At 46.9% G+C, this 22394-nt stretch overlaps 1 protein-coding gene, 1 non-coding gene and 1 pseudogene across 3 annotated transcripts; 1 reads left to right on the plus strand and 2 right to left on the minus strand.

Annotated features, from left to right (window-relative positions):
• Nucleotides 1-1605: 1605 nt before the first annotated feature.
• LOC131918981 (mRNA export factor-like) lies at nt 1606-3410 on the minus strand (annotated as a pseudogene).
• Nucleotides 3411-7433: 4023 nt separating this feature from the next.
• Nucleotides 7434-7506, minus strand: Trnar-acg (transfer RNA arginine (anticodon ACG)). The gene has a single exon. It is a non-coding gene; the product is annotated as a tRNA-Arg (tRNA).
• Nucleotides 7507-7815: 309 nt separating this feature from the next.
• Prmt5 (protein arginine methyltransferase 5) lies at nt 7816-17702 on the plus strand. Of its 2 annotated transcripts, XM_059273648.1 has the most exons (17): nt 7816-7962; nt 8584-8702; nt 9010-9095; nt 9837-9971; nt 10424-10536; nt 10658-10707; nt 12132-12295; nt 12791-12952; nt 13558-13635; nt 13724-13782; nt 13866-13988; nt 14067-14242; nt 15157-15266; nt 15482-15575; nt 15720-15836; nt 16109-16173; nt 16952-17702. In XM_059273648.1, exons 1-17 carry the CDS (start codon nt 7853-7855, stop codon nt 17102-17104), a joined length of 1914 nt encoding a protein of 637 aa, XP_059129631.1. In that variant the 5' UTR covers nt 7816-7852; the 3' UTR covers nt 17105-17702. The 2 variants fall into 2 exon arrangements, with proteins under 2 accessions (XP_059129631.1, XP_059129632.1); XM_059273649.1 differs by lacking the exon at nt 8584-8702 and having other exon boundaries at nt 7874-7962.
• The last annotated feature ends 4692 nt before the right edge of the window (nt 17703-22394 follow it).

A 22394-nucleotide genomic window follows, 5' to 3' on the forward strand; every position in this document is an offset into this window, starting at 1 on the left:
TAACTTTTAGAAATGTTGTCAATGTAATATAAACATGCTCATCATTGAAAAATTGGAAAACGTTACTTTCTCCACACAACTGAGGTCATTCTGCATGCACAGTTTGTAATCTGTGTCACTTAGTGGTAATATTGTGAGCACTTCCCCACGTTATTCAATTTTCTCTGGCAACATTGACTTTAATGGCTGCTTAAGATGTCACTGCATGGATGATTTACTTACCCATTGCCACTCTCCGTTCTCTAACTTGCTTTGTGGTTTTAAAAAAGCCTTTAATGAGGGCCTGAAGGGATGGCTCAGTGGTTAGGAGCACCATGGCTCTTCCAGAGGTCTTGAGTTCAATTCCCCCCACCCCCAGCAACCACATGGTGGCTCTCAACCATCTGTAATTGTCCCGTGAGATCCAGTGCTCTCTTCTGGTGTGCAGATATATGTGGAGACAAAACATCCATATGCATAAGTAAAGCCCTCACTAAGCATTTATCTTGGTTAATCTTTTGTCCCAGTGTGTAAAAACTACCAAGGCTAGCTTTCTAGAAGTAAATTAAAGAGGATATGTGTAAACAGGGTTTCTTTGTGTCTCAGCAGCCGCTCCCAAATAACCACTCAGAGACTTATTATTAATTATAAATGTTCGGCCGATAGCTTAGGCTTGTCTTGAGCCAGCTCTTACAACTTAAATTAACCCATTTCTATTAATCTATGTGCTTCCCTGAGGCTCAGTTACCTCACCTATGAACTTTCCATGTTGCTTCTTTCATGTCTGGCTCAAGACCCTCTTCCTCTGCCCTTCTTATTCCCAACATTCTCTCTGCTCCGAAAATCCTGCCTAGCTATTGGCCAATTAACTTATTAACAATGAGAACAATGCATTTTCACAGTGTAGAGAAGGATTATTCCACAGTAGATATGTGTGGTGGGTTAGATAAGGATGACCCTCATAGGCTCATATATTTGAATAATCATCAGAGAGTGGAACTATTTGGAAGGATTAGAAGGACTAGGAGGTGTGGCCTTGTTGGAGGAAGTGTGTCACTGAGGGGTGGGATTAAAGGTTTCCAAAGCCTACCCCAGGTCCAGTTTCTCTTAGCTGCTGCTCCAGCACCATGTGAATCACTGTGCTCCCACCACGGACCCCATCATGACGGTAGTGGAGTAAGCCTCTGAAGCCAGCCCCAACTAAATGCTTTCTTTCATAAGAGTTTCCTTGGTCATGGTGTCTCTTCACAGCAATGGAACACTAACTAAAACACTATGTCTTTTTTTAAAAAAAATATTTATTTAGTTAGTTTTTAATTATGTGTATGTATTTGTGTCTCAGGGGGGATGTGCTCATGGTTGCAGGTGTTTAAGGAGGCCAGTGGCATCAGTTTCCCTGAAGCTAGAGTTATAGATTGTTGTGAATCACCTGACATGGGTGCTGGGAATCAAACTCAGGTCCTCTGAAAGAGCAGTATACGCTCTTAACCACTGAGCCATCTCTCTAGCCCCTGACAATATATCTTTTATTGGCCATATTCAAAATATTTTATTATACAACATGGTACAGGCTGATAGATGGTTTTTCAACGTTTTTGAGCTCACACACTGTTGAGCAATGCCCTGTCACAAGGACGTGGCGTTGGTGAGAATTTCAGTCACTTTAGACTTATAGGAAAGCTGTGACAGGGAGTGGAAAGGCAGGCAGGCAAGTAGCCAGGCATGTCTTTCTTCTAGAGGTGGAAACCCACATCCAACGTTGCTGGCCCATCCATGGCCGTGGACCCCAGTTCATGCAGAAATGAGGCAGAGTGGAGAGAAGACCCCAACAGCCCCCAGGGTCAAGACACTACTTTTGATTCCTTGACTCCAGCTCTTCGGCTGTATTATGCATGGAAATGTTCTTTTGGTGTTTATAAAGCTTCTATCATTGGACCAGTCATAGCTGGAAGTGATTGCAAATATGCTTCTCTTGTGATTGAAGCAGCAGGCCACTATGCATTGAGCTCACTGCTAGAAAGTCTTTAGTTTTATCTTGGAATCATTGTCCCAAAAGCTGACCCTACCATCAGACTCCACACCTGTCAGGTGCTGTGAGTCAGATGAAAGACAATTAACTGCTCCATTCATCACATATGTGTCTTTAAAAAAAATTTATTTATTTTTATTCTATGTGCATTGCTGTTTTGCCTGCATGCATATCTGTGTGAAGGTGTCAGATTCCTTGGTACTGGACTTACACACAGTTTTGAGCTGCCATGTGGGTGATAGGAATTGAACCAAGGTCTTCTAGAAAGAGCAGTCAGTGATCATAACCACTGAGCCATCTCTCCAGCCCCCACATAGGTATCTTGAGGAGCTGAAGTATTGGTTCCATTGGGCCAATGACATTGTTTGTTTGTTTGTTTGTTTGTTGATGTTGTTGTTTTTTAAGTTGGAGCATGGTGTTTTTATTGAAATGCCAAGACCGAACATGTTAGTGGGAATTCCCTTAATGCAATGTGCTCTCTATAGCAATAATCATAGCTTAAATCTCCACTCATTAATGGAATATTTGTTGGTCCCCTTTGCATGCTCTGAACTCTATTGCATCATTTATTCTCCCAGCATTCTTATAGGGTCTTTGGGGGACAAGACTTCCTCAGATGCTAACCAGAAATGAGGGTCAATGACATTTGAAGGTGAAAATTATCTTTGGCTGGATCTGGGGGGTTGATGTCATGAATAATAGTTCTCCAAAACCAATTGGCTTGTTCTGTTTGTCTTTAAAAATAGACACACGCGGGTGGTGGTGGCGCATGCCTTTTAATCCCAGCACTTGGGAGGCAGAGCCAGGCGGATTTCTGTGAGTTCAAGGCCAGCCTGGGCTACAGAGTGAGTTCCAGGAAAAGTGCAAAGCTACACAGAGAAACCCTGTCTCAAAGAAAAAAAAAAAAAAGACACACATGGATGCTGGCATTTCATGGAGACTGGCTTCCTGAATGTCAAAGGCTGATTCTCTAATAGATAGTCAAGTGCCTCTCTGCAGTGGCCACAACAGTCACCAGGTATATTACATGGTGCCTGCAAGGCCATCATAGTAATTGATAATCAGATATCCTAAACTTAAAAGTCTTATTGAAGTTCTTGGTCATCCCTGTAGTTTGGGGCTTTGATCCAGTGTATGGTAGGTAGTAACAGGAGCGTTATGCTGTGATCTGGATAGCCTTGGCCTGGATGCTGTTCAGGCCCCACATCTTGGCTGTCTTATCACACGATGCCATAAACACATTTCTCCTACCCTCACTCTAGCAGGTGTCCAGCAACCACCCCATGTGTATCTGCTGGACTTCCAGAATGGTCTGCCTGTTGTCTATATCTATATATATTCTAATATCAAATTTTGTATTAATTTTTGGGATAAGCACTATTTGGTTGTGTTGTGTAATCATGACAGCAATGTACTGATTTTCTTAATAATTCTAAATATCTCAGGGGCTTTATACCCATAAGACAGAACTGGTCTAGAGCCTTTTTGGGTGCTGCTCTTGACAGTTTTTGGTACTGGCTGTGTTTCTGCTTCATACATTAATTGAGTAGCCTTCTATCTTTTTCTATGTTTAGAACAGCTCCTGCTTTCTATTTGTCTTGGCAGATTAATACTGCATAATAGAGATGACAAGGAAGAAAATGCAAATCGGCACAGATTAGTTTGCCTCAGTAACTCGCCACTTTCATAGCCAGAGGAGAGCTCTGATTGTAAAAAGCAATTTGGAGCAGCGGGAGGGTCGACGGGCCATTATGTAGGTGTTGAAGAGTGCTGCTGGCCAGGCTGGTGCGGAGGTGAGTGAAGGTGGGTGGGTGGGGGGGTGAGCATGACAGAGGTGTTTAAACAAAGAACAAACTCAGTCAAATCAAACCAAGCCTGAAGACCGGGAACACTGGAAGGGAGGGAGCGCTGTCTGGGAGTGGGCACCCGCTCCCTTCCCTTCCCCTCTCTCCCCTCCCCTCCCCTCCCCTCCCCTCCCCTCCCCTCCCCTCCCCGAAAGTCTCCAATGCTCTGGTCTGTTGTCATTAGAGTCTACTGGAAAAGTAATCTTATTTATTATTTGTTGTTGTTGCTGTTGTTGTTTGTATTTATTTATTTTGGGGGGGTGTTTGGTTTCTGGAGACAAGAGTTTCTCTGTGTAGCCCTGGCTGCCCTGAAAAACCGTAGACCAGGCTGGCCACATTCATTGCAACCTTATTTCTTACCTAGACTGTTTGGCCTTCTTCATCCCAGCAAAGCCCCTTCCCTCCCCCCCAGCCCCGCCCCGCCCCTGCCCCATCCTGTTGTACAGCTCAGATCTGCAAGCTTCTGACGTCAGAGAGCAACTTTGGGGATTCTTTTTTTTCCTCTTTGATAAGGGTTCTGGGTCACCAGGCTTGTGTGGTGAGTGCTTTGCCCATGGGGCCACCTTCACTGACCTGAGCTCTGTGTCTCTCTTTTAGTCCTTCCCTTCTTGCTATACACAAACCTGTAGTTATGGGCTTTTTCCCCTCCCCAGTGCCATCGGAAAAGGTTGTAGGAAAGCAGGAGCAATGTGGTACAGAGTTCCCAGAGACTGCTCATTGGTGGCCAAAGCCAGTTAAGGAAGAACAAAGACAACAGAGATGGAAGAAATTCAGCCCCATAAATGTCCATACTCTTGAGAATTAGTTTAACTAGTGAAAAAACAGTATTTCACAAGTTTTCCTTGTTTCTCTCCCACCTATGGATTTTTAACAGCCAATGGAGCAACCACTACCTTGCTATCAGGAATGAGACCCCAAAAACAGATGGTCCACAACTAGACACTTAGCGTCTCAAGAACAAACACCTACCGAGTCTTCCGTGGATGTAGTTTGCTGGGCACAGCTGAGGCGGAGAGAAAGGAAGCCTCCCCAACAGCTTTTTTATTGGTTGGATTGTGGGCAGAGCATTCACTTCCCATAGACATCCACCTACTGAAAAGATCTGCGGGGAGGGAGGAATTGCAAATAAATTCTACAGATCCGCTCCCCTACAGAAGAACTGTAGCTCTCCATTCCCAAGGTGTGGGCAGGGGCGTGCAGGGTGACATCCTTCTGAAAAGTATAGTATGGAAAATTGTCATTGGTGAAGGAAAGAAATCATATCTGTGTGTGTGTGTGTGTGTGTGTGTGTGTGTGTGTGAGAGAGAGAGAGAGAGAGAGAGAGAGAGAGAGAGAGAGAGAGAGAGAGAGAAGAGAGAGAGAGAGAGAATTTGTGTGTGTATGAGCTAGTGAGTGTGTGTCTGGGCTGGTTTCAAGAGATCTTCCAGACTCAGCTTCCCAAGTAGCAGGGCTATAGATATCATGACTGTCCTGGTAGGAGAATTCGTATATTGTTGAGAAACCTGAGAAATCCCCTCTACCAGATGATAACATCGACAGTTATAAGCCATGCTGATAGAACGTATCCTTGATGTGTGATGAAAATGTCACCAGGCAGGATGATTGTTGAAAGTCTGAGGCCAATCTGGGTTATTCCAAGCCGGCCTCAGCTACAGAGGAGAACCCTGTTTCAAAAAATCAAGAACGGGGAAAGAAAGGAGGGAGGAATGGAGGGAAGGAGGAATAGAGAGGGAGAGAGGAAGAGAGATGGGGGGCAGGAGGGAGCGAGAGAATGACAGCTTGTTTCTGATTTTCTTTCCCAGTCTAATCATGAGAAAAACACGAGACAAGTTCCAACAGACGGGCATCTTATAACATGCCTGACCAGCACTCATCAAAATGAACAATCATTGGCAACAAAGAACATCTGAGAGACAGTCACAGTCCATAGGAGCCTAATGAAGCATGAAACCGAATGTAATAGGTTTCCTGCATGGGATCCTGGAGCAGCAAAAGGGGTGGTGGTGATGGGTGGTGGTGATGGGTGGTGGTGGTGGGTGGTGGTGGTGGTGATGGGTGGTGGTGATGGGTGGTGGGTGGTGGGTGGTGGTGGGTGGTGGGTGGTGGTGGGTGATGGTGATGGTGATGGTGGTGGTGGTGGGTGGTGGTGGTGATGGGTGGTGGGTGGTGAGTGATGGTGGTGGTGGGTGGTGGGTGGTGGTGGGTGGTGATGGTGATGGTGGTGGGTGGTGGGTGGTGAGTGATGGTGGTGGTGGTGGGTGGTGGTGGTGATGGGTGGTGGGTGGTGGAGGTGTTGGTGGTGGTGGTGGATGGTTTTGTTGTTGTTGTTGTTGTTGGTGGTGGTGGTGGTGGGTGGTGGTGGTGGAGGTGGATGATTTTGTTGTTGTTGTTGGTGGTGGTGGTGGTGGTGGTGGGTGGTGTGTGGTGGTGATGGGTGGTGGTGGTGGTACAAAAGCATCATCAACCCCTCATGGTACATTTTCTTAGTTCTCTGGTTTCCTGACTGTCCTTCTTGGGTAGGGGGATGGGGGAGAAGTCTTACTTTACCCAGGGCTCCGCAGAGCACATCCTATCCACATCCTTCCTGTGTTGCTAAGAGCACTGTCCTCCAGAACCCATGGTGATCTCACTAGTCAAGACTTCTTGTCTGGAAACTTCCAAATATTGTCTGGTTCAGATCATGCAACTCTCTCTTACACAGCACTCTCTAGATGAACTCTGCACACCCGAACCCCAAATCCGATTCTCCCTGAACGTTCCCACTGCAAGGACAAAATGCCGACCCTATTTTTCCCCCTTCCTGTGTCCCTGAATTCTGTCAAGGCCTCCTCGTCCTGGTTAGGTATGTTTTTAAATTTTTGTTTATTTGTTTGTTTGTTTGTTTGTTTGTTTAGCACTCTGACACAAGCAGAGGAAACGTCAGCGGAGAAAAAGCCTCCACTAGATTGGCCTGGAGGACCCTCGGCATCTGTGGGCTTCCTGCCTTCAGGTAAGTGTTCCCCATTTCCCTTCCTAGGTCCTTCCTTGTCGCCGTCTCTGCCTTCTTTTCCAGCTGTTAACGGGAAACGCAGATTTTCTTGGTCCTCGGCGGCGAGGCAGCTTCACGATTCCAGGGCACTGTAATCTCTCTCTCATGAATCCCTTTTCTCTGAGGGGGGTGTGTGCGCGCCGGCAGATGTTTATTTACATCTGTGTTGGAGACCGAATCACGAGGAATTAGTGGCTAAATTACTACAGTCTATTTTTAAGTGTAGCATAGTAATGAGACAAAGCTCGTCTTAATTGACGAAATTTCACCGGAATTTTCACGTTCAGATTCACTTGCCCAGATACAAGACACAGCTTTGAAAAGAGGAATGAGAAACGCCAGCATAGGATGGCTGCAAATCCGAAGCAGGTTAAGACCTGAAAATAACAGCGTGAGGAGATAATGAAAGAAATAAGGCGGCTGAGAGACGAGGGAAGAAAAACAAATACTTTAAGAAATAAGGCGGCTGAGAGACGAGGAAAGAAAATAACTTTGTAACTAGCAGCTTAGTCACCGTTAGCAAGAGATGCAAATAAAGGAGTACCAGTCCCAACGAGCCAGCCAGGAGTCGAACCTGGAATCTTCTGATCCGTAGTCAGACGCGTTATCCATTGCGCCACTGGCCCGCAGACGTTCTGGTGTGGCCCAATGATGCTACTTCAGGCTTCGCCTGCAGGGTTGCATGGGACCTGTAGTCTCTCTGGAACTCTTCAGACGGACAGGGCATTCTGGGAGATTGCAGAGCGTCACCAGTGAGAGTCTGTCATTGGTAGAACCGGGGAGCCACGCCGACGTCACCGTGCGGCCTGTGGATTGGCGGGAGCGGCCGCTCGGTCCCTCCGCCTCCGCTCCGGAGCTGTGAAGACGCTCTGGTTGTTAAGGCGACTCGTCCCGCCTCCCGGGGACTGTTCTCAGCTTTGTGATTGGTCCCCAGGATCAAGGAATCCCGGCGTGGGCCGCGCGAGGGAAAAGATGGCGGCGATGGCAGTCGGAGGTGCCGGTGGCAGCCGCGTGTCCAGCGGGAGGGACCTGAATTGCGTCCCCGAAATAGCTGACACACTGGGTGCTGTGGCCAAGCAGGGGTGAGGGCTGAACCTCCGCCAGAGGAATATGGGATCCAAATTTGGGGACCAAGGAGGGCAGACTAGTTCCCCGCAGGGGATGAGGGCTTGAGACACCATGACTCCTTGAGTGGGGAAGACTTCGGCCCCAAGAACGAGAGGCTGAAACTCTGGGAGGCGTGTGGTCACCGAGTTCAAAAGTCAGGGGAGTTATTGGGTAAATTAAAGAAGAGACGCAAGGCAGCCCACCAAGGGCCTTGAGGCTGAGATTGTTTGAGAGTAGAAGGAAGTGTAAGGGACAAGCGAGAGAAGAGGTTCATCTGGCGGGGGGAGGCATGGGCAGTGTTGGGACAAATCTGGATTTGACATTCCTGGAAAGCCAGTGTTATCAGGGAAGAACGAATGCTACGTGGCCTGGATGTCCGTTTTCTTCTCATTCATCTTTCTCATGGCTGTGTGTTGGGAAGAAATGGATGCACAGTGTAGTGAAAGTGATGTGCCCCAAGATGGGCTGAACTCAGTAGCCCGTGGGGTGACTGATGGCGTTATAGAACTGTGCAAAATCATGCTACTTTAAACCCGGTTGGTTGGATCTCCGGGTCCTCACTTGACATGATAATTCTGAGTCTGTCGCGGTTGTAGGTTTGATTTCCTCTGCATGCCTGTCTTCCACCCGCGTTTCAAGAGGGAGTTCACTCAGGAACCTGCTAAGAATCGGCCTGGCCCCCAGACACGATCAGACCTACTGCTGTCAGGAAGGGGTAGGGACCATCCCATGTGCCCCTTATTATTAGAGGCAGTAATAACTATTGCTTTATAGGTCTTCATTTTTCTTCTTTTCTGACTTGGTTATATTGGTTAGCCCCTGTGATATAGGTAACTCTTGTTTCCTCCTCGTTTACTTACTAAAAGTCGCAGTCCCCCATTCTCCATTAGGCTATCCCTATATCTGAGAGAAAAAGGCTTGTTTTCATCTCTGCTCTTTATTTCCTGCTGAGAACTAGAAATTGAGCAAGAAAATGCCAGACCTCATTGAGTCTTTGTCTTTTCTTGGGTGGGGGAGTACAGACTGGAATACGCTAATTGTGGGCAAGCTTTCTCCGTGGATTCATCCAGACTCAAAAGTGGAGAAGATCCGAAGGAACTCTGAGGCGGTAAGGCGGTTGGATTTCTCTGTGGGGTCCTTTTAAAGATTAGGTCTGTCTTAGGTATTGTGGCATCTACTTGTAACCTCAGCATTTGGGAGGCTGTTCCACATCAGGAAGATAATGGAGGAGGATTGAGTTCCAAGCCAGGAAAAGAAAAGGGGGGGGGATTAGTTGTGTCATCAAACTGGGTTAGGACAGTAATTCCCATTCCTCCAGAACCTGGTAAATCAGAGTACAGTTAAAAGTGTCTAATGCTGGGTGTGGTGGTTCACATCTGTAACTCAGCAGAGGCAGGCAGATCTCTGAGCTGGACACCAGCTTGGTCTATATAGAGAGTTCCAGGCCAGTCAGGCTTACATACTAAGACCCTGTTTCAAAAAGAAAAAAAAAAGTTTGAGTTCAAGGCTAGCCTGGTCTACATAGTTCTAGGATAACCAGGAGTTTGTATCAAAAAGACAAAAATAGGCTGGGTGGCGGTGGCCGTGGCCGTGGCCGTGGCCGTGGCCGTGGCCGTGGCCGTGGCCGTGGCGGGTGGCGGCTCACGCCTTTAATCCCAGCACTCACAGAGCTAGTTTCAGGACTTCGGAGGCTGAGTGAGGATTGCCTCCAATTCAAGGCCAAACTGAGTTACATAGTGAATTCCAGAACAGCCTGGGCCACAATGTCAGGTCATTGTGTCCAGTTTTAGCTTCTCCAGAAGTATTTGGTTCCCAGCCCTTAATGTTTTTCTCTTTCCCTGTGTTGCAGGCTATGTTACAGGAGCTGAATTTTGGGGCATATCTGGGCCTTCCAGCTTTCCTGTTGCCTCTGAATCAGGAAGATAACACAAACCTGGCCAGAGTTTTGACCAACCACATCCACACAGGCCACCACTCTTCCATGGTATGACTTCTTTCCTGCTGGGTATCATGATGGTCAGCTGTGTGAAGTTTGCTTAGTTATGCCTCAGTGTATTTGGCCAGATTGAAATGTCAGTACTGCTCTCCCCTGTCCCCCATCTCAAAGTGCTGTGTAGAGAGTTTCAGAACAGAATCTCTGGGGCTAGAGGTGCAGCTCAGTTGTAGATCACTTGCCTAACATACTCTGGGTGTGAGTCTTAGCACTGTAAAACAAAACCAAATCATAGAAAAATACTTCATTTTTCTAGTTAAAATAAAAGGTAGGTAGGTATTTGCATATGGATGTATACAAGATATTAAACACAAGTGTAATCACGTTTAGAAAAGCATATAAATAGATTAACTTGAGATCTGGATCAAGATCTTTTGAGGGAAGCTTCTGGACCCAATTAGTTCAAAACAGTGTTCTAACTAACAGTCCCTGTTCATATGCAGTTCTGGATGAGGGTGCCCTTGGTGGCACCAGAGGACCTGAGGGATGATGTAATTGAGAATGTACCAACTACACACACAGAGGAGTACAGTGGAGAAGAGAAGACGTGGATGTGGTATGTCCTCTTGCTGCTTTGCCTGCATGGGGTGGGATGAGGAATATGGGGGACTGGGGAGAGCTCCCTGAGTGATAAGCCGCATGCATTTGACGGTATTTTTGTTTCTGACTCTGGGCAGGTGGCATAACTTCCGCACTCTGTGTGATTATAGCAAGAGAATTGCAGTAGGTGAGTCCACAGGGTCTTGGGATAGCAGGAACCTCCTAGGAGCAAGAAGCAGCAGGTTCATCCCTGGGCTTGGGAGGCAGAGGCAGGTAGATCTCTGAGTTCAAGGCTAGCCGGGTCTAATTAGTGAGTTCTAGAATAGCCAGAACTATGTAGACAGACTCTATCTCAAAAACAAAAAAACCAAAAAAGCAAACAACAAAAAATAGCTGATGGGTGGTGGTGTACGCCTTTAATCCTAGTACTTGGGAGGCAGGCAGATGGATCTCTATGGGTTTGAGGCCAGCCTGGTATACAGAGCCAGTTTCAGGACAGCCAAGGCTACACAGACCCTATTTTGGAAAACAACAAAATCAAAAAACAAAACAAAAAAACAGAAATAAGAGTTATCAGTTTAGAAAGTTCCAGGACAGGGCTACATAAGTGAGACCATGTTTTAAAAACAAAACAAAACAAAAACAGCCAGGCAGTGGTGGTGCACGCCTTTAATCCCAGCACTCAGAAGGCAGAGGCAGGCGGATCTCTGTGAGTTTGAGGCCAGCCTGGTTTACAGGGTGAGTTCCAAGACAGCCAGGGCTACACAGAAAAACCCTGTCTCAAAAAAAACCAAAAACAAACAAAAAAACAAAACAAAAAACAAAAAACCCCAACCCCCCAGCAGTTTCAGGGCTAGAGCTATGGCTTAGTGGTTAAGAGTACTTGCTGCTCTATCATGAGGACCAGAGCTCAGATCCCAGCACCCATACTGGATGTCTCATAACTGCATATTAACTCTAGCTCCAGAGGATCTGATTCCCTCTCTGGTCTCCATGGGCACCTCCACACATATGGTATATGTGCACACACATGTGGCACACACATAATATGTACACACACATATAGCACACACATGGTATATGTACATACATACATGTGCACATGAATAAAATTTAAATCTAAAAAAAAACAAGGATCAACAATTTCATGAGACTGGGGGTGTAACTCGGTAGAGCACTTGGTTGCCTATATACACATGAAGCTCTAAGTAAGATCCATAGCACACGTAAAACCAGATGTAATAGCACATGCCCGAATCCCAGCACTTAGGAAGTGGAGGCAGGAGGATCAGAAGTTCATGGGAAGTTCAGTGCTATACTGGGCTACTTGAGACCCACTCTGAAAATAGAACCAGCACTGGCCATTCTATTTCTATGTACCTTTAATCCCAGAATGTGGGTGGCAGATCTCTTGTGAGTTCGAGGCCAGCCACGACTATACAGTGAGAACCTGTCTGAGAGAGGGAAGAAATAGATGAGTTCTGTGTGTGTTTTGGCTGCTTTCTCTGGGCTCAACCACCAGTTTTCAGCAGAAGGAAAAAACTTGCATCCCAGTAAGGCAGGGCACCCTGCCTAACAACAGGTAGTAGGCCTTTTTCTTCCTTTGTGCAGCTCTTGAAATTGGGGCTGACCTCCCATCCAGTCACGTCATCGATCGTTGGCTCGGAGAGCCCATCAAAGCAGCCATTCTTCCCACCAGCATTTTCCTAACCAACAAGAAGGGGTTTCCTGTTCTTTCTAAGATGCAGCAGAGGCTGATCTTCCGGCTCCTCAAGGTAGGTGGCCCAAGGGTATCTCCTGACTTGTTCACTTGTACAGGACATTTTCTCTCTGCAAGAGGCATAGGTGATTTTGTGTGTGTGTGTGTGTGTGTGTGTTTGTGATTTCTGGAGAAGGAACCAAACTTCATGAGAAATTTGTTGTATTATATCAGGAAACTTTTTCTCTAATTCTACTGTGTTTAAATATGCTGGCATAAGTCACCTGGCATTAGACTCAAAGTTTGATCCAGCCTAAGTCAGGCTGAACTGAGTTTCCTGCCTGCCATGAAACCTGCAAGGCCCCTCACTTGTGGCCATTTGAGTCAGGATGATGCTTATATGGCAAAGGAGGCCTTTATAGACTTATTAGAGCCCCACCTTTTTTGGTCCCGGACTGCTGCTGGAGAATTGTTGGTGTGGGTTTTATTTCATGTCAGGCTTTTGGTCGTAAACCAGAGTTTGTGATAGTCCTGGTCTGTGGGCTGGGTCTAACGGTCTGACTTCTCACAGTTGGAAGTGCAGTTTATCATCACGGGCACCAACCACCACTCAGAGAAGGAATTCTGCTCCTACCTCCAGTACTTGGAATACTTAAGCCAAAACCGCCCTCCACCCAATGCGTACGAACTCTTTGCCAAAGGCTATGAAGACTATCTGCAGTCCCCACTTCAGGTAGGTTTGGGGCACATTCACAAAGGTGAGAGAAGGGACTGGAGAGGTTATTCAGCAGTCAAGAGCACTGGCCTCTCTTCCAGAGGACCTGGATTTGATTCCCAGCACTCCCATGGTGGCTCACAACTGTGGTCCCAGGAGATCTGATACTTTCGGTGCCCTTTCCTCAAGCACTGCCTGTGTGTGGTGTGCAGACATACATGCAGGGAAAAGACCCATGCACAATTTTTTTTTTTGTATTGTTTTTTGAGACAGGGTTTCTCTATAGTTTTGGTGCCTGTCCTGGATCTCACTCTGTAGATCAGGCTGGCCTCGAACTCACAGAGATCTGCCTGGCTCTGCCTCCCGAGTGCTGGGTTTAAAGGTGTGCGCCACCGTCACCTGACAACATAGATATTTTTTAATTGAAAAAAAAAAAAAAAACTCAAAAAGCCACAATAATAATAAAATAATAGTAATGATAATAGCAAGAGATGGGGCAAGAGCTATCTCTTGAGAGTAGGTGGTCCAGGATCCTATGAAAATTCAGGAAGCAATGGGAGATTTTTGATATCTTGGCCATTTGCCAAAAATCTGGCCAACTTGTTCTTTTTCTCATTTATCAGCCACTGATGGACAATCTGGAATCTCAGACATATGAAGTATTTGAAAAGGATCCCATCAAATACTCTCAATATCAGCAGGTATAGTGTTGGCTTCAGGGTGGCAGGGCACAGGGTAAGATCAGTGAAGAAGGGGTCATAGCTATGAGGTTTTCTGTCCTTCCCCCAGGCTATCTATAAATGTTTGCTAGACCGAGTACCGGAAGAAGAAAAGGAGACCAATGTCCAGTGAGTGCTTTCCTTATGGTCCCAGGGAGCTGTACGCCTGTTTCTCCATCTGCTCAGTCTGCTTGACTCTTCCCTTCTCTTAGGGTGCTAATGGTGCTGGGTGCAGGCCGGGGTCCCTTGGTGAATGCATCGCTCCGGGCAGCCAAGCAGGCTGACCGGCGGATAAGGCTGTATGCGGTGGAGAAGAACCCCAATGCTGTGGTGACGTGAGTAGCAGCCTGCTTGCTGGGCAGCTTGTGGGTCCCCGTTTCCAGCCCCGGTTCTTATTCTGTTCCCTGTTTCAGGCTAGAGAACTGGCAGTTTGAGGAATGGGGGAGCCAGGTGACAGTTGTCTCATCAGACATGCGGGAATGGGTGGCTCCAGAGAAAGCGGACATCATCGTCAGTGAGCTGCTGGGCTCCTTTGCTGACAATGAGCTGTCACCTGAGTGTCTGGATGGAGCACAGCACTTCCTGAAAGGTTTGTCCAGGCTGGGTGTATGAGGCAGTTGATGGCTGGTCCAGGAAGCAGCCTTGGAAGTCAGATTATTCAGCTGTGAATTGCTGCTTGCTAGATTAGAAAATGATGTCAGGTATCAGAGCTGGAGAGATGGCGTAGCAGTTAAGAGCACCAGTTGTTCTTCCAGAGGTCCTGAGTTCAATTCCCAGCAACCACATGGTGCTTCACAACCATCTACAGTGGGATCTGTTGCCCTCTTCTGGAATAAAGACACATATATACATAAAATAAATAAGTCTTAAAGAGGAAAAAAAAAAAAAGAAAATGATGTCAGATATCAAAACTTCTGAGAGAGCCATAAGTGGGTGGACTACCTAAGGTCTGTGAGCTCCCTGAGTTGGCATAATATGGATGCACTTTGAGGACCATGGGTAGAGCCTGGCCACAGAGCATTTACTTAAAATGAGGCTCTGGGTACAATCTCTGCCATAAGGGGTACTTGAGCTTAATGTTCATTGGGAACATTCCTGGGGTGTTACGATCCCCACAAAATTTCAAAACCACCAGATTGGAGTCCTGCCTTGCCTCCTGGTAGTCATCAGCGGTGGGCTGTGTACATGATGTGGTCCCGTAGGATTATGTCATCGGGACATCCATCATAGTCATCTTGGTGTGTGTAAGGACTGTTGTTTTCACATAGTAGTTTAACACTCATCCAGAATTTGTTCTGTTGCTAAGTATGCATGACTACGTTATGTTTCTTTACTTTTAATCTGTGGCTCTAAATTAGCCTCAGAGTGAAATCCCCATGGCAATCAACCTGTCTTCCTGCCGTGCCCCGGGCAGCCGTGGCTTGTTCCATTGTTGGGGCTTCAGTTAGTGCAAATCTGCCGTCTCCCTCCCTTTGGAAACTAATTGTCCCTCTTGCTCTGTAGACGATGGTGTGAGCATCCCTGGAGAATATACCTCCTTCCTGGCTCCCATTTCTTCCTCTAAGTTGTACAATGAGGTCCGAGCCTGTCGGGAGAAGGACCGTGACCCCGAGGTAAAGAGCTGCTTTTCTGGAAGGTGGAAATATTCGTTAGTCTTCTCTGTTTTCCTCCTGTGGAGCAGATGAAGAAGTAAAAGAGAAATTGGCACTGAAGGAAGTGTTTGAAGTGAAGCGGTGTTTTTGTTTGTTCTTTGACCTGGGGTTTGAGCTTTCTCTGGGGAAGTTGGTACCCCTGTCTGTGTCCTCTAGCTCTGACTTTCTCTGTACAGGCCCAGTTTGAGATGCCGTACGTGGTTCGGCTGCACAACTTCCACCAGCTGTCTGCACCCCAGCCCTGCTTCACCTTCAGCCATCCCAACCGAGGTAGGCTCCTGCACGGCCGTCCTGCTTCCGCCCCTCGCTGTCCCAGTCTGCACGTCTAGTCCTCTTGTGCTAGAGCTTATTCAAGTTTTACCAAGTTCTCCGGGGTTCCGGCCCCTGGTCATCCAGCCACACCTTTCCTAACAGATCCTATGATTGACAACAACCGCTACTGTACCTTGGAGTTTCCTGTGGAGGTGAACACGGTGCTGCATGGCTTTGCCGGCTACTTTGAGACTGTGCTTTATCGGGACATCACTCTGAGTGAGTGTCTGGGAAGGTGTAAGGGCACCACCGCACTGGGGACATTCCTTCAGTCTGCACATTCTTGAGACTACTCCAGAAAGCTTGACTCCTTCGAGCTTTTGAGGCTGGGGCTGAATACGAGTGGATGTTACGTTAGGGTCAGCACACGAATTTGGTGGGGAACCAGGTCAGGGATTGGGGATCTTGGATTCCTCCTTTTTATGGTCACAGAAGATCACAGGTAAGAGGGAAGGCAGAGACCTCTAGGTTCCATTATTCTGTCTCCACAGGTATCCGTCCAGAGACTCACTCTCCTGGGATGTTCTCATGGTTTCCCATCCTCTTCCCCATTAAGGTAGGCATCACCTGTAAGGCTGTATGTTGAGGGGTAACTTTGCTCGTGGTGTTCTGCTCCTGTCCCTCAGATAGTTGGCTGTAACCCACGTTCTGCTCTGTCACCTGCTCTGAGAAGTTGGTGCATCCAGTTGGGGTCACCTAAGTGGACTCCCCACATCTCAGAGCACTCTTGTCCAGTCTTTTACCTGGGACAGGCATCACTTTTACAGTTCTCATTTGAATTTGCCTCACCATTTAAACCCTCAGTGCCTTCCCACTGCCCCTCGGTGACGGTGTTGTGAGAGTTGGTTTGGTGGATTTTTCCTGCCTTCCAGCTGCTGTCTCCAGCTTTTATTCCTCTCTGCTTTGCCTGTGAGGGTCTTTGCTCATTTCCCCACCCTGCTGACTAACCTAGGTTTCCTGGAAATTCCTGCTGTCGGGTCGTTTTCCGGCCCTCCTAGAGTAGGTTGGCTTCCTCTTAGGTGCTTTCATGGAATCTTGTACATGCTCATAGATTCACCAACCTTTGTTCACCCCCTGAGTGTTCTATATTTTGACAGAGTAGGTAAGGTCAGAGTACTTTTGTGTTTATCTTTTGTTGTTTGGTTTTGAGATAGGGTTTGGAATTATGGCCCAAGTTGGCTTTGAATTCCTGATCCTCCTGCCTCAGCACTCTGGGGTTATAGGTTTGTACCCTCCACTTGGCTGTTTGCCATCTAGTCTCTGCCTACCCTAGTCCATTACCAAGTATAGTGCATCAGCTCTACCTGAATCTCCCTGTCTTCTTCCTATTCCAGCAGCCCATCACGGTGCGCGAAGGTCAAAGCATCTGCGTGCGTTTCTGGCGATGCAGCAATTCTAAGAAGGTGTGGTATGAGTGGGCGGTGACAGCACCAGTCTGTTCTTCTATTCACAACCCTACCGGCCGCTCCTATACCATTGGCCTCTAGCCCCGTGTGCAATGTCAGAGCCTTGGAAACGCTTGGAGTTCTGTCCCTACAGCACAGAAGGTGCAGAACATCTGCTGGTACAGTTCATCTGAGAGACCCTCACCCGTCAGAGAGGAATGTTTCAGTCTGCTTTCCTACCTTATGTCGTGGTGGGCAAGGGTGGGCATTCCAGGACTGTCAAGCATAGTGGTGCACACTTTTAATCCCAGCAGTCTGGAGGCAGAGGCAGGTGGATCTCTGTGAGTTCAAGGCTAGCCTGGTCTACCTAGTGAGTTTCAGGCCAACTAGGGCTGCATAGTGAGACCCTGTTTCCAACAAGGAAAAAAAAAAAACCAGACGGGACACAAGCCACCAATCTTCAAAGGCCTCTGACTAGGGCATGAGGAATTAATAGTGCTGGATATGAAGCAACATGAACAAGTACTCAGCCTTCAGAGCAGGGGTCTGGAGAAAAAAGAAAAGGTTTGTGGAACAGCCCCGAGAACATGTGCATCGAACAAATTTCCAGCCTTTGCCTTGCCTTATTCTGTTGTTGTTTGGATGGTTTTGTGTAAGAAGGAAATACAAATAAAGTGAAGTTATGGCCTCTGCTGCTTTACGTTGCTGTTCCTGCCTGTTTTCCTCCACCTCACTTAAATCTGGACATGTTCGGGTCTGTGCTCTTGCCTTACCTAAGACCCAAAGGGACCTAAGAGACTGAGAGCCGGTGCTGTTGGGTAGTAGAGTATGTAGTACTCAGTGGTAACCTGTGAGGTCCGGAGTCATGTCTGTGTCCACCCCCTCACCCCCCACCCCGAGACTTCTGGATGTAGGCTTTTTCTGACTGGTCCATTAGGTCCGTTAGTCTGTTCTCTAGGAAGCATGATATGAGTAAAGCTAGCTAGCTTCTGCCTGCCTTAGATGGATTGCCGGGCGTCTCCAGTAAAGTCACAGAGTAGTTAGTCCGGTTGTCCATTTTACAGAGGGCTAGTTGAAATCAGTACAGTGAAATGATGTTGCTACATGTTCCAATTAGTACTGTGTCTCTAATAGCCAGTCAATTTTGGGGTAGTGCAGGATTGGGCAGCTGAAGTCTCCAGGAGTTATGAAGTGAAAGATGGCATCATCAGTTCCTTTCTTTTAGAAGAGAATACTTCACAGTATGTGTCACCGAGAAGTGATCTCAGTTTACATTTGCAGTAGGGGGTAATGTGGGATGCTGATGTGGACAGCAGTGTGGCCTTGGCATTTGGCAATATTCAAGTCCCAAGTGGTGAGGTCAGGAGGGGACAGTCCGGAGGGTTGGGTAGCTGCCCACCCAGGATGGAGGTGTGGGGCCCTACAAAACCATCTCCGAGAACACAGATCCTACCCTCTTCTAGTCAGTAGGTCCATGTGGTCAAGGATGTCCTCTGTTGGCTCTGCCCAAGGTTTTGAATGAGGTACCATCAGCATCTATATCGAGGGAATAAAGCCTGTTCTCCCTTCTTTCTATAAGTCACTTAACCAAGGACTGAGTGGTGAGCACCTACCAAAGACTACTACCAAAGCACCTGCCAGAGCACCTTAGACATGTTTGGCCCAGGTCAGTGACTTCACCCAGGTGCTGCCATCATCCCTCAAACTCCAATATTTGGTAAATTCTTCCTGAAGTGGCTGATTGGTTTTTAAGCATTCCTCTGCCCCTCGGCACTGTGGTCTCATCTGACAGCCCAGGCACTGCTATGCCTGTGGGAGGTTAATATGATTTGGGGGCAGGGATGGAAGAATGGCCTGCAGTGCATAGTGGATGGGATTTAATGCCCTTGAAGGGCTGGAGAGATGGCTCTTCAGTTAAGAATACTAGCTGTGCCTGGCAGTGGTGGCGTACGCCTTTAATCCCAGCACTCCAGAGGCAGGGGTAGGTGGATCTCTGAGTTCGAGGCCAGCCTGGTCTACAGAGTGAGTTCCAGGACAGGCTCCAAAGCTACACAGAGAAACCATGTCTCAAAAAAAAAAACAAAAACAAAAAAAAAAACAAAAAAACTTTTCAGAGAGGAACTGGGTTCAATTCCCAGCATCTATATGGTGTTCACGACCTTCCAAAACTCCTGTTCCAGGGGATCTACTGCCCTCTTCTGAGCTTCATGGGCAGTAAGCACACACATGGTGCACAGACATGCAGCCAAAACATCCTGCACATAATTAAGGGATCTTGACCCATAAGTTAGGACATTGAGAGGTTTTGACAATTACCACCTTAAAATGCATAATATTTGGAACATTACTGCTTTTAGAACTTCTAGAAAAACCCAACTAAACCCAATGAGATTGTCAGGCCTGGCAGGGCAAGGCTGAGAGAGGAGGATTGGTTGAATTCTGGAGTTCAGGGCCATAATGCACTCTGCCACTGATCACCACAAGTTCCAGTATCAATTTGGTGGTGACTTCCTGGGAGTGAAGGACCACTAGAATTGCCTAAGGAGGGATGAGTGACAGAATGGATCAGTAGCGGTTTGAGTGAGAATGGCCTCCATAGGCTCATACATTTGAATACTCGGTCCCCAGTTGGTGGAACTGTTTGGGAAGGATTAGGAGGTATGGCCTGTTGGAGGAGGACAGTGTCATTGGGGGAAGGCTTTGAGATTTCAAAAGCTCATGCCATTCCCAGCCAGCTCTCTCTGCCTCCTGTTTGTGGATCAGGAAGTAAGCTTTTAGCTACTGCTCTAGCCCCATGCCTGCCTGTCTCCTAACATGCTCCCCACCACGATGGTCATGGTCATGGACTAACCCTCTGTAAGCCCCAATAAACTCTTCTGTAAGTTGTCTTGGTCATAGTGTTTTATCATGGCAATAGAAAAGTAAGGTTCAAAATTCCGCTGTGGAATTCACAGGGGCTGTGCCTGTGAATAGCCACTAACACTCCAGCCTGGGCACCATAGTTGCCTCCTCAAAGGCACCACCTCCTCAAAACAAAACCAAAACAATCCGAAGAGTTTGCTCATTTATTTTTTTTCCAAGATGGGGTTTCCTGTGTAGCTTTGCTTGTCCTAGAACTCACTGTGTATACCAGGCTGGCCTTGAACTCAGAGATCTACCTGAAAAAGACGTGTTCCACCACATCTGACATGCCATTTTATTCAAATTAGCAGCAGAAGACTGCCTACTCATTGGAACATCATAGTGTATTTATTTCTGATAGCTCTTTCATTAAACAACATGATCTGGGATCACTCAGGTATATATTACCCATGGTTGACAGAAATGTCATGTGGTACATGACTATATATGTCTGTACTTAAATGGCTATGAATGAAGACTTCATATACGCAGGATTGTCGACTTCAGTGAAAGATCTTTTTGGGGGATTGCTCATAGAGCCTCAAGCATACTATACACAAAGAGAGTTACATCCCTATCTCCTTAAATATTTACAGACAAGGTCTCTTGTAGTACAAGTTAGCTTTGAACTTGGTATGTTATGGAATACCCAGGGGCTGGGGAGAATCTACAACCAGCTGATAATTAATCTTTGAGGATAAGAAATGAATCTCTGTACACAAAACTCCTTAGTCCATATTATTCTGTGTCAGTTCTCTCTCTGCACAGCTTCTATTCTGCTCTCATGCCTAGCTCCTTTCTTGCCTGATTTCTCTCTACCTTTATCTGCTGTCCCCTCTATGTTCTATCTCAATTCTCTCATCTTAGCTCTGCCCCATCTAGGTCCTCATCTGTCTAGTTCTTTCCCATCTTAGCTCCCCTACATCTCCTTCTTTCTCGTCTTGTTCTTCCTCATCTTGTTCTTCCCCACCTGGCTCTTCCTCATCTTCCATCTTGTTCCTCTAGTAGTCTCTTTTAGCCCTTCAATCTAGTTCTTCCCCATCTAGTTCATTCCTCTCCAGTTCTTACCCATCTAGTTCTTCTGTTCTCTTGTCTCTGCCTTGTCTTCAAGTTCTCTCCTCAAAAATCCTCCTCTCTCTCTTTATACCTCTCTGATCCCCCAAGTCTCTCAGGAATCCAGTTATAAACCCAAGCAATAGCAATCCTCTGGCAGAGCAAGGTCATCAGGCTTGAATTCTTACAGGGTCATAAAGGCAGGTAAGAATTTTCCTCAGGCAGTGACCACCAGGCTTTCTTTTACAACCCAAAATGGGAGTGGCAAAAGAGGAGGTCAACTGAGTGCTAATGACCAGTTAGTATATCCAAAAGGGGAATCTATGTGCTCAGTCTACATTCCTAAAAGTGGTTAGGTAAGAAGTAAGGTTGTATAAGAAAGGAGGGTCTCACCCTAAATTGCACAAGAAATAAAGCTATTCGCCTGACCGAGACAGGTGTTGTTTCGTTTGGTCTTGGATGCTTGATAGGCATTTTAGATAAATACACTGTTAGGAGTTCTTGGAAACATACATAGCATTACAAGAAAATCATTTTAGGAACCAGCTAATATTAGCTAAAATATCACCAAGACTTCTTAAGCCATGGCTTGACCTTTGGAGAAGTCCTTGACTTTTCCTAGTAGCTTTTGTGATAGTAGCTGAATCCCATTACGTTTTCCTGTGGCTTGCAGCAGTTTGTAGCTGCCCATGGCTTGAACTTAGGATTCTCCTACTTCTACTTCTACCTGTTGGGTGCTTGATTTTGTGGGACATGGTGTCCAATTTTCCTCAGTGTTTGGGATGGAACCTAGGGCTTCCTGCCTTGACTGCTGGACAAATACTCTGCCAGCTGAGTCTCTAGCCCCAATCTGTCTTCAGCTCCTTTAATTGAAAGCTTTGTGCATGTGTTAAGATATTCTCATGCTGTAGCAAAAACTGCAGAGTTCTGGGAGTCTAGGCAGGAGTCACCATGGCTGACTAAAGATGAGCAATACTTGAAGTCACAAGCATTTTATTTAGAGAGGAAGATAAACTTGGTTTGCTTTGTATGTGTTGTGTGTGCTGTTTGCACCAATAAGATGTCCTAGCTGGTTTTTACTGCTCCCTCCCTACCTAATTGCTTTAAGACAGGGTCTCTTGATAAACTGGAAGTTCCCTGCTTTAGCTAGGCTGATGGGCTGGCCATTGGGTTCTCAGGATCTTCCTGTCTCCATTTCTCTGGTGATAGAGTTACAGGAGAGTGTAGTCATTGAAAGACCCAGACACAGTTCTCCCAGAAACCCAAAAGAGCTGAGGGAAGAGATATCTCCCCTTCCTGGAGAGGGTGAAGTCAGGTGTTTTCAAAAGAACAAAGTCAGGATGTCTGGTGGTAACCGATTAACCACGAGATGCCCCTCTCCGGAGATAACATGACCAGACCCCGGAGATGGGTTGTAAAACGCCTAACAGGGCAAACA

This window comes from Peromyscus eremicus, chromosome 9, assembly GCF_949786415.1.
Source record: "Peromyscus eremicus chromosome 9, PerEre_H2_v1, whole genome shotgun sequence".
Classification (NCBI taxonomy): domain Eukaryota; kingdom Metazoa; phylum Chordata; class Mammalia; order Rodentia; family Cricetidae; genus Peromyscus; species Peromyscus eremicus.

Coding starts and splice junctions, on each gene's coding strand:
- Prmt5 (XM_059273648.1), top strand. CDS start 7,853: ATGGCGGCGATGGCAGTCGGAGGTGCCGGTGGCAGCCGCGTGTCCAGC. Junction 12,953..13,557: donor ATCTGCAGTCCCCACTTCAG/GTAGGTTTGGGG, acceptor CTCATTTATCAG/CCACTGATGGACAATCTGGA. Junction 15,576..15,719: donor CTTCAGCCATCCCAACCGAG/GTAGGCTCCTGC, acceptor CTTTCCTAACAG/ATCCTATGATTGACAACAAC.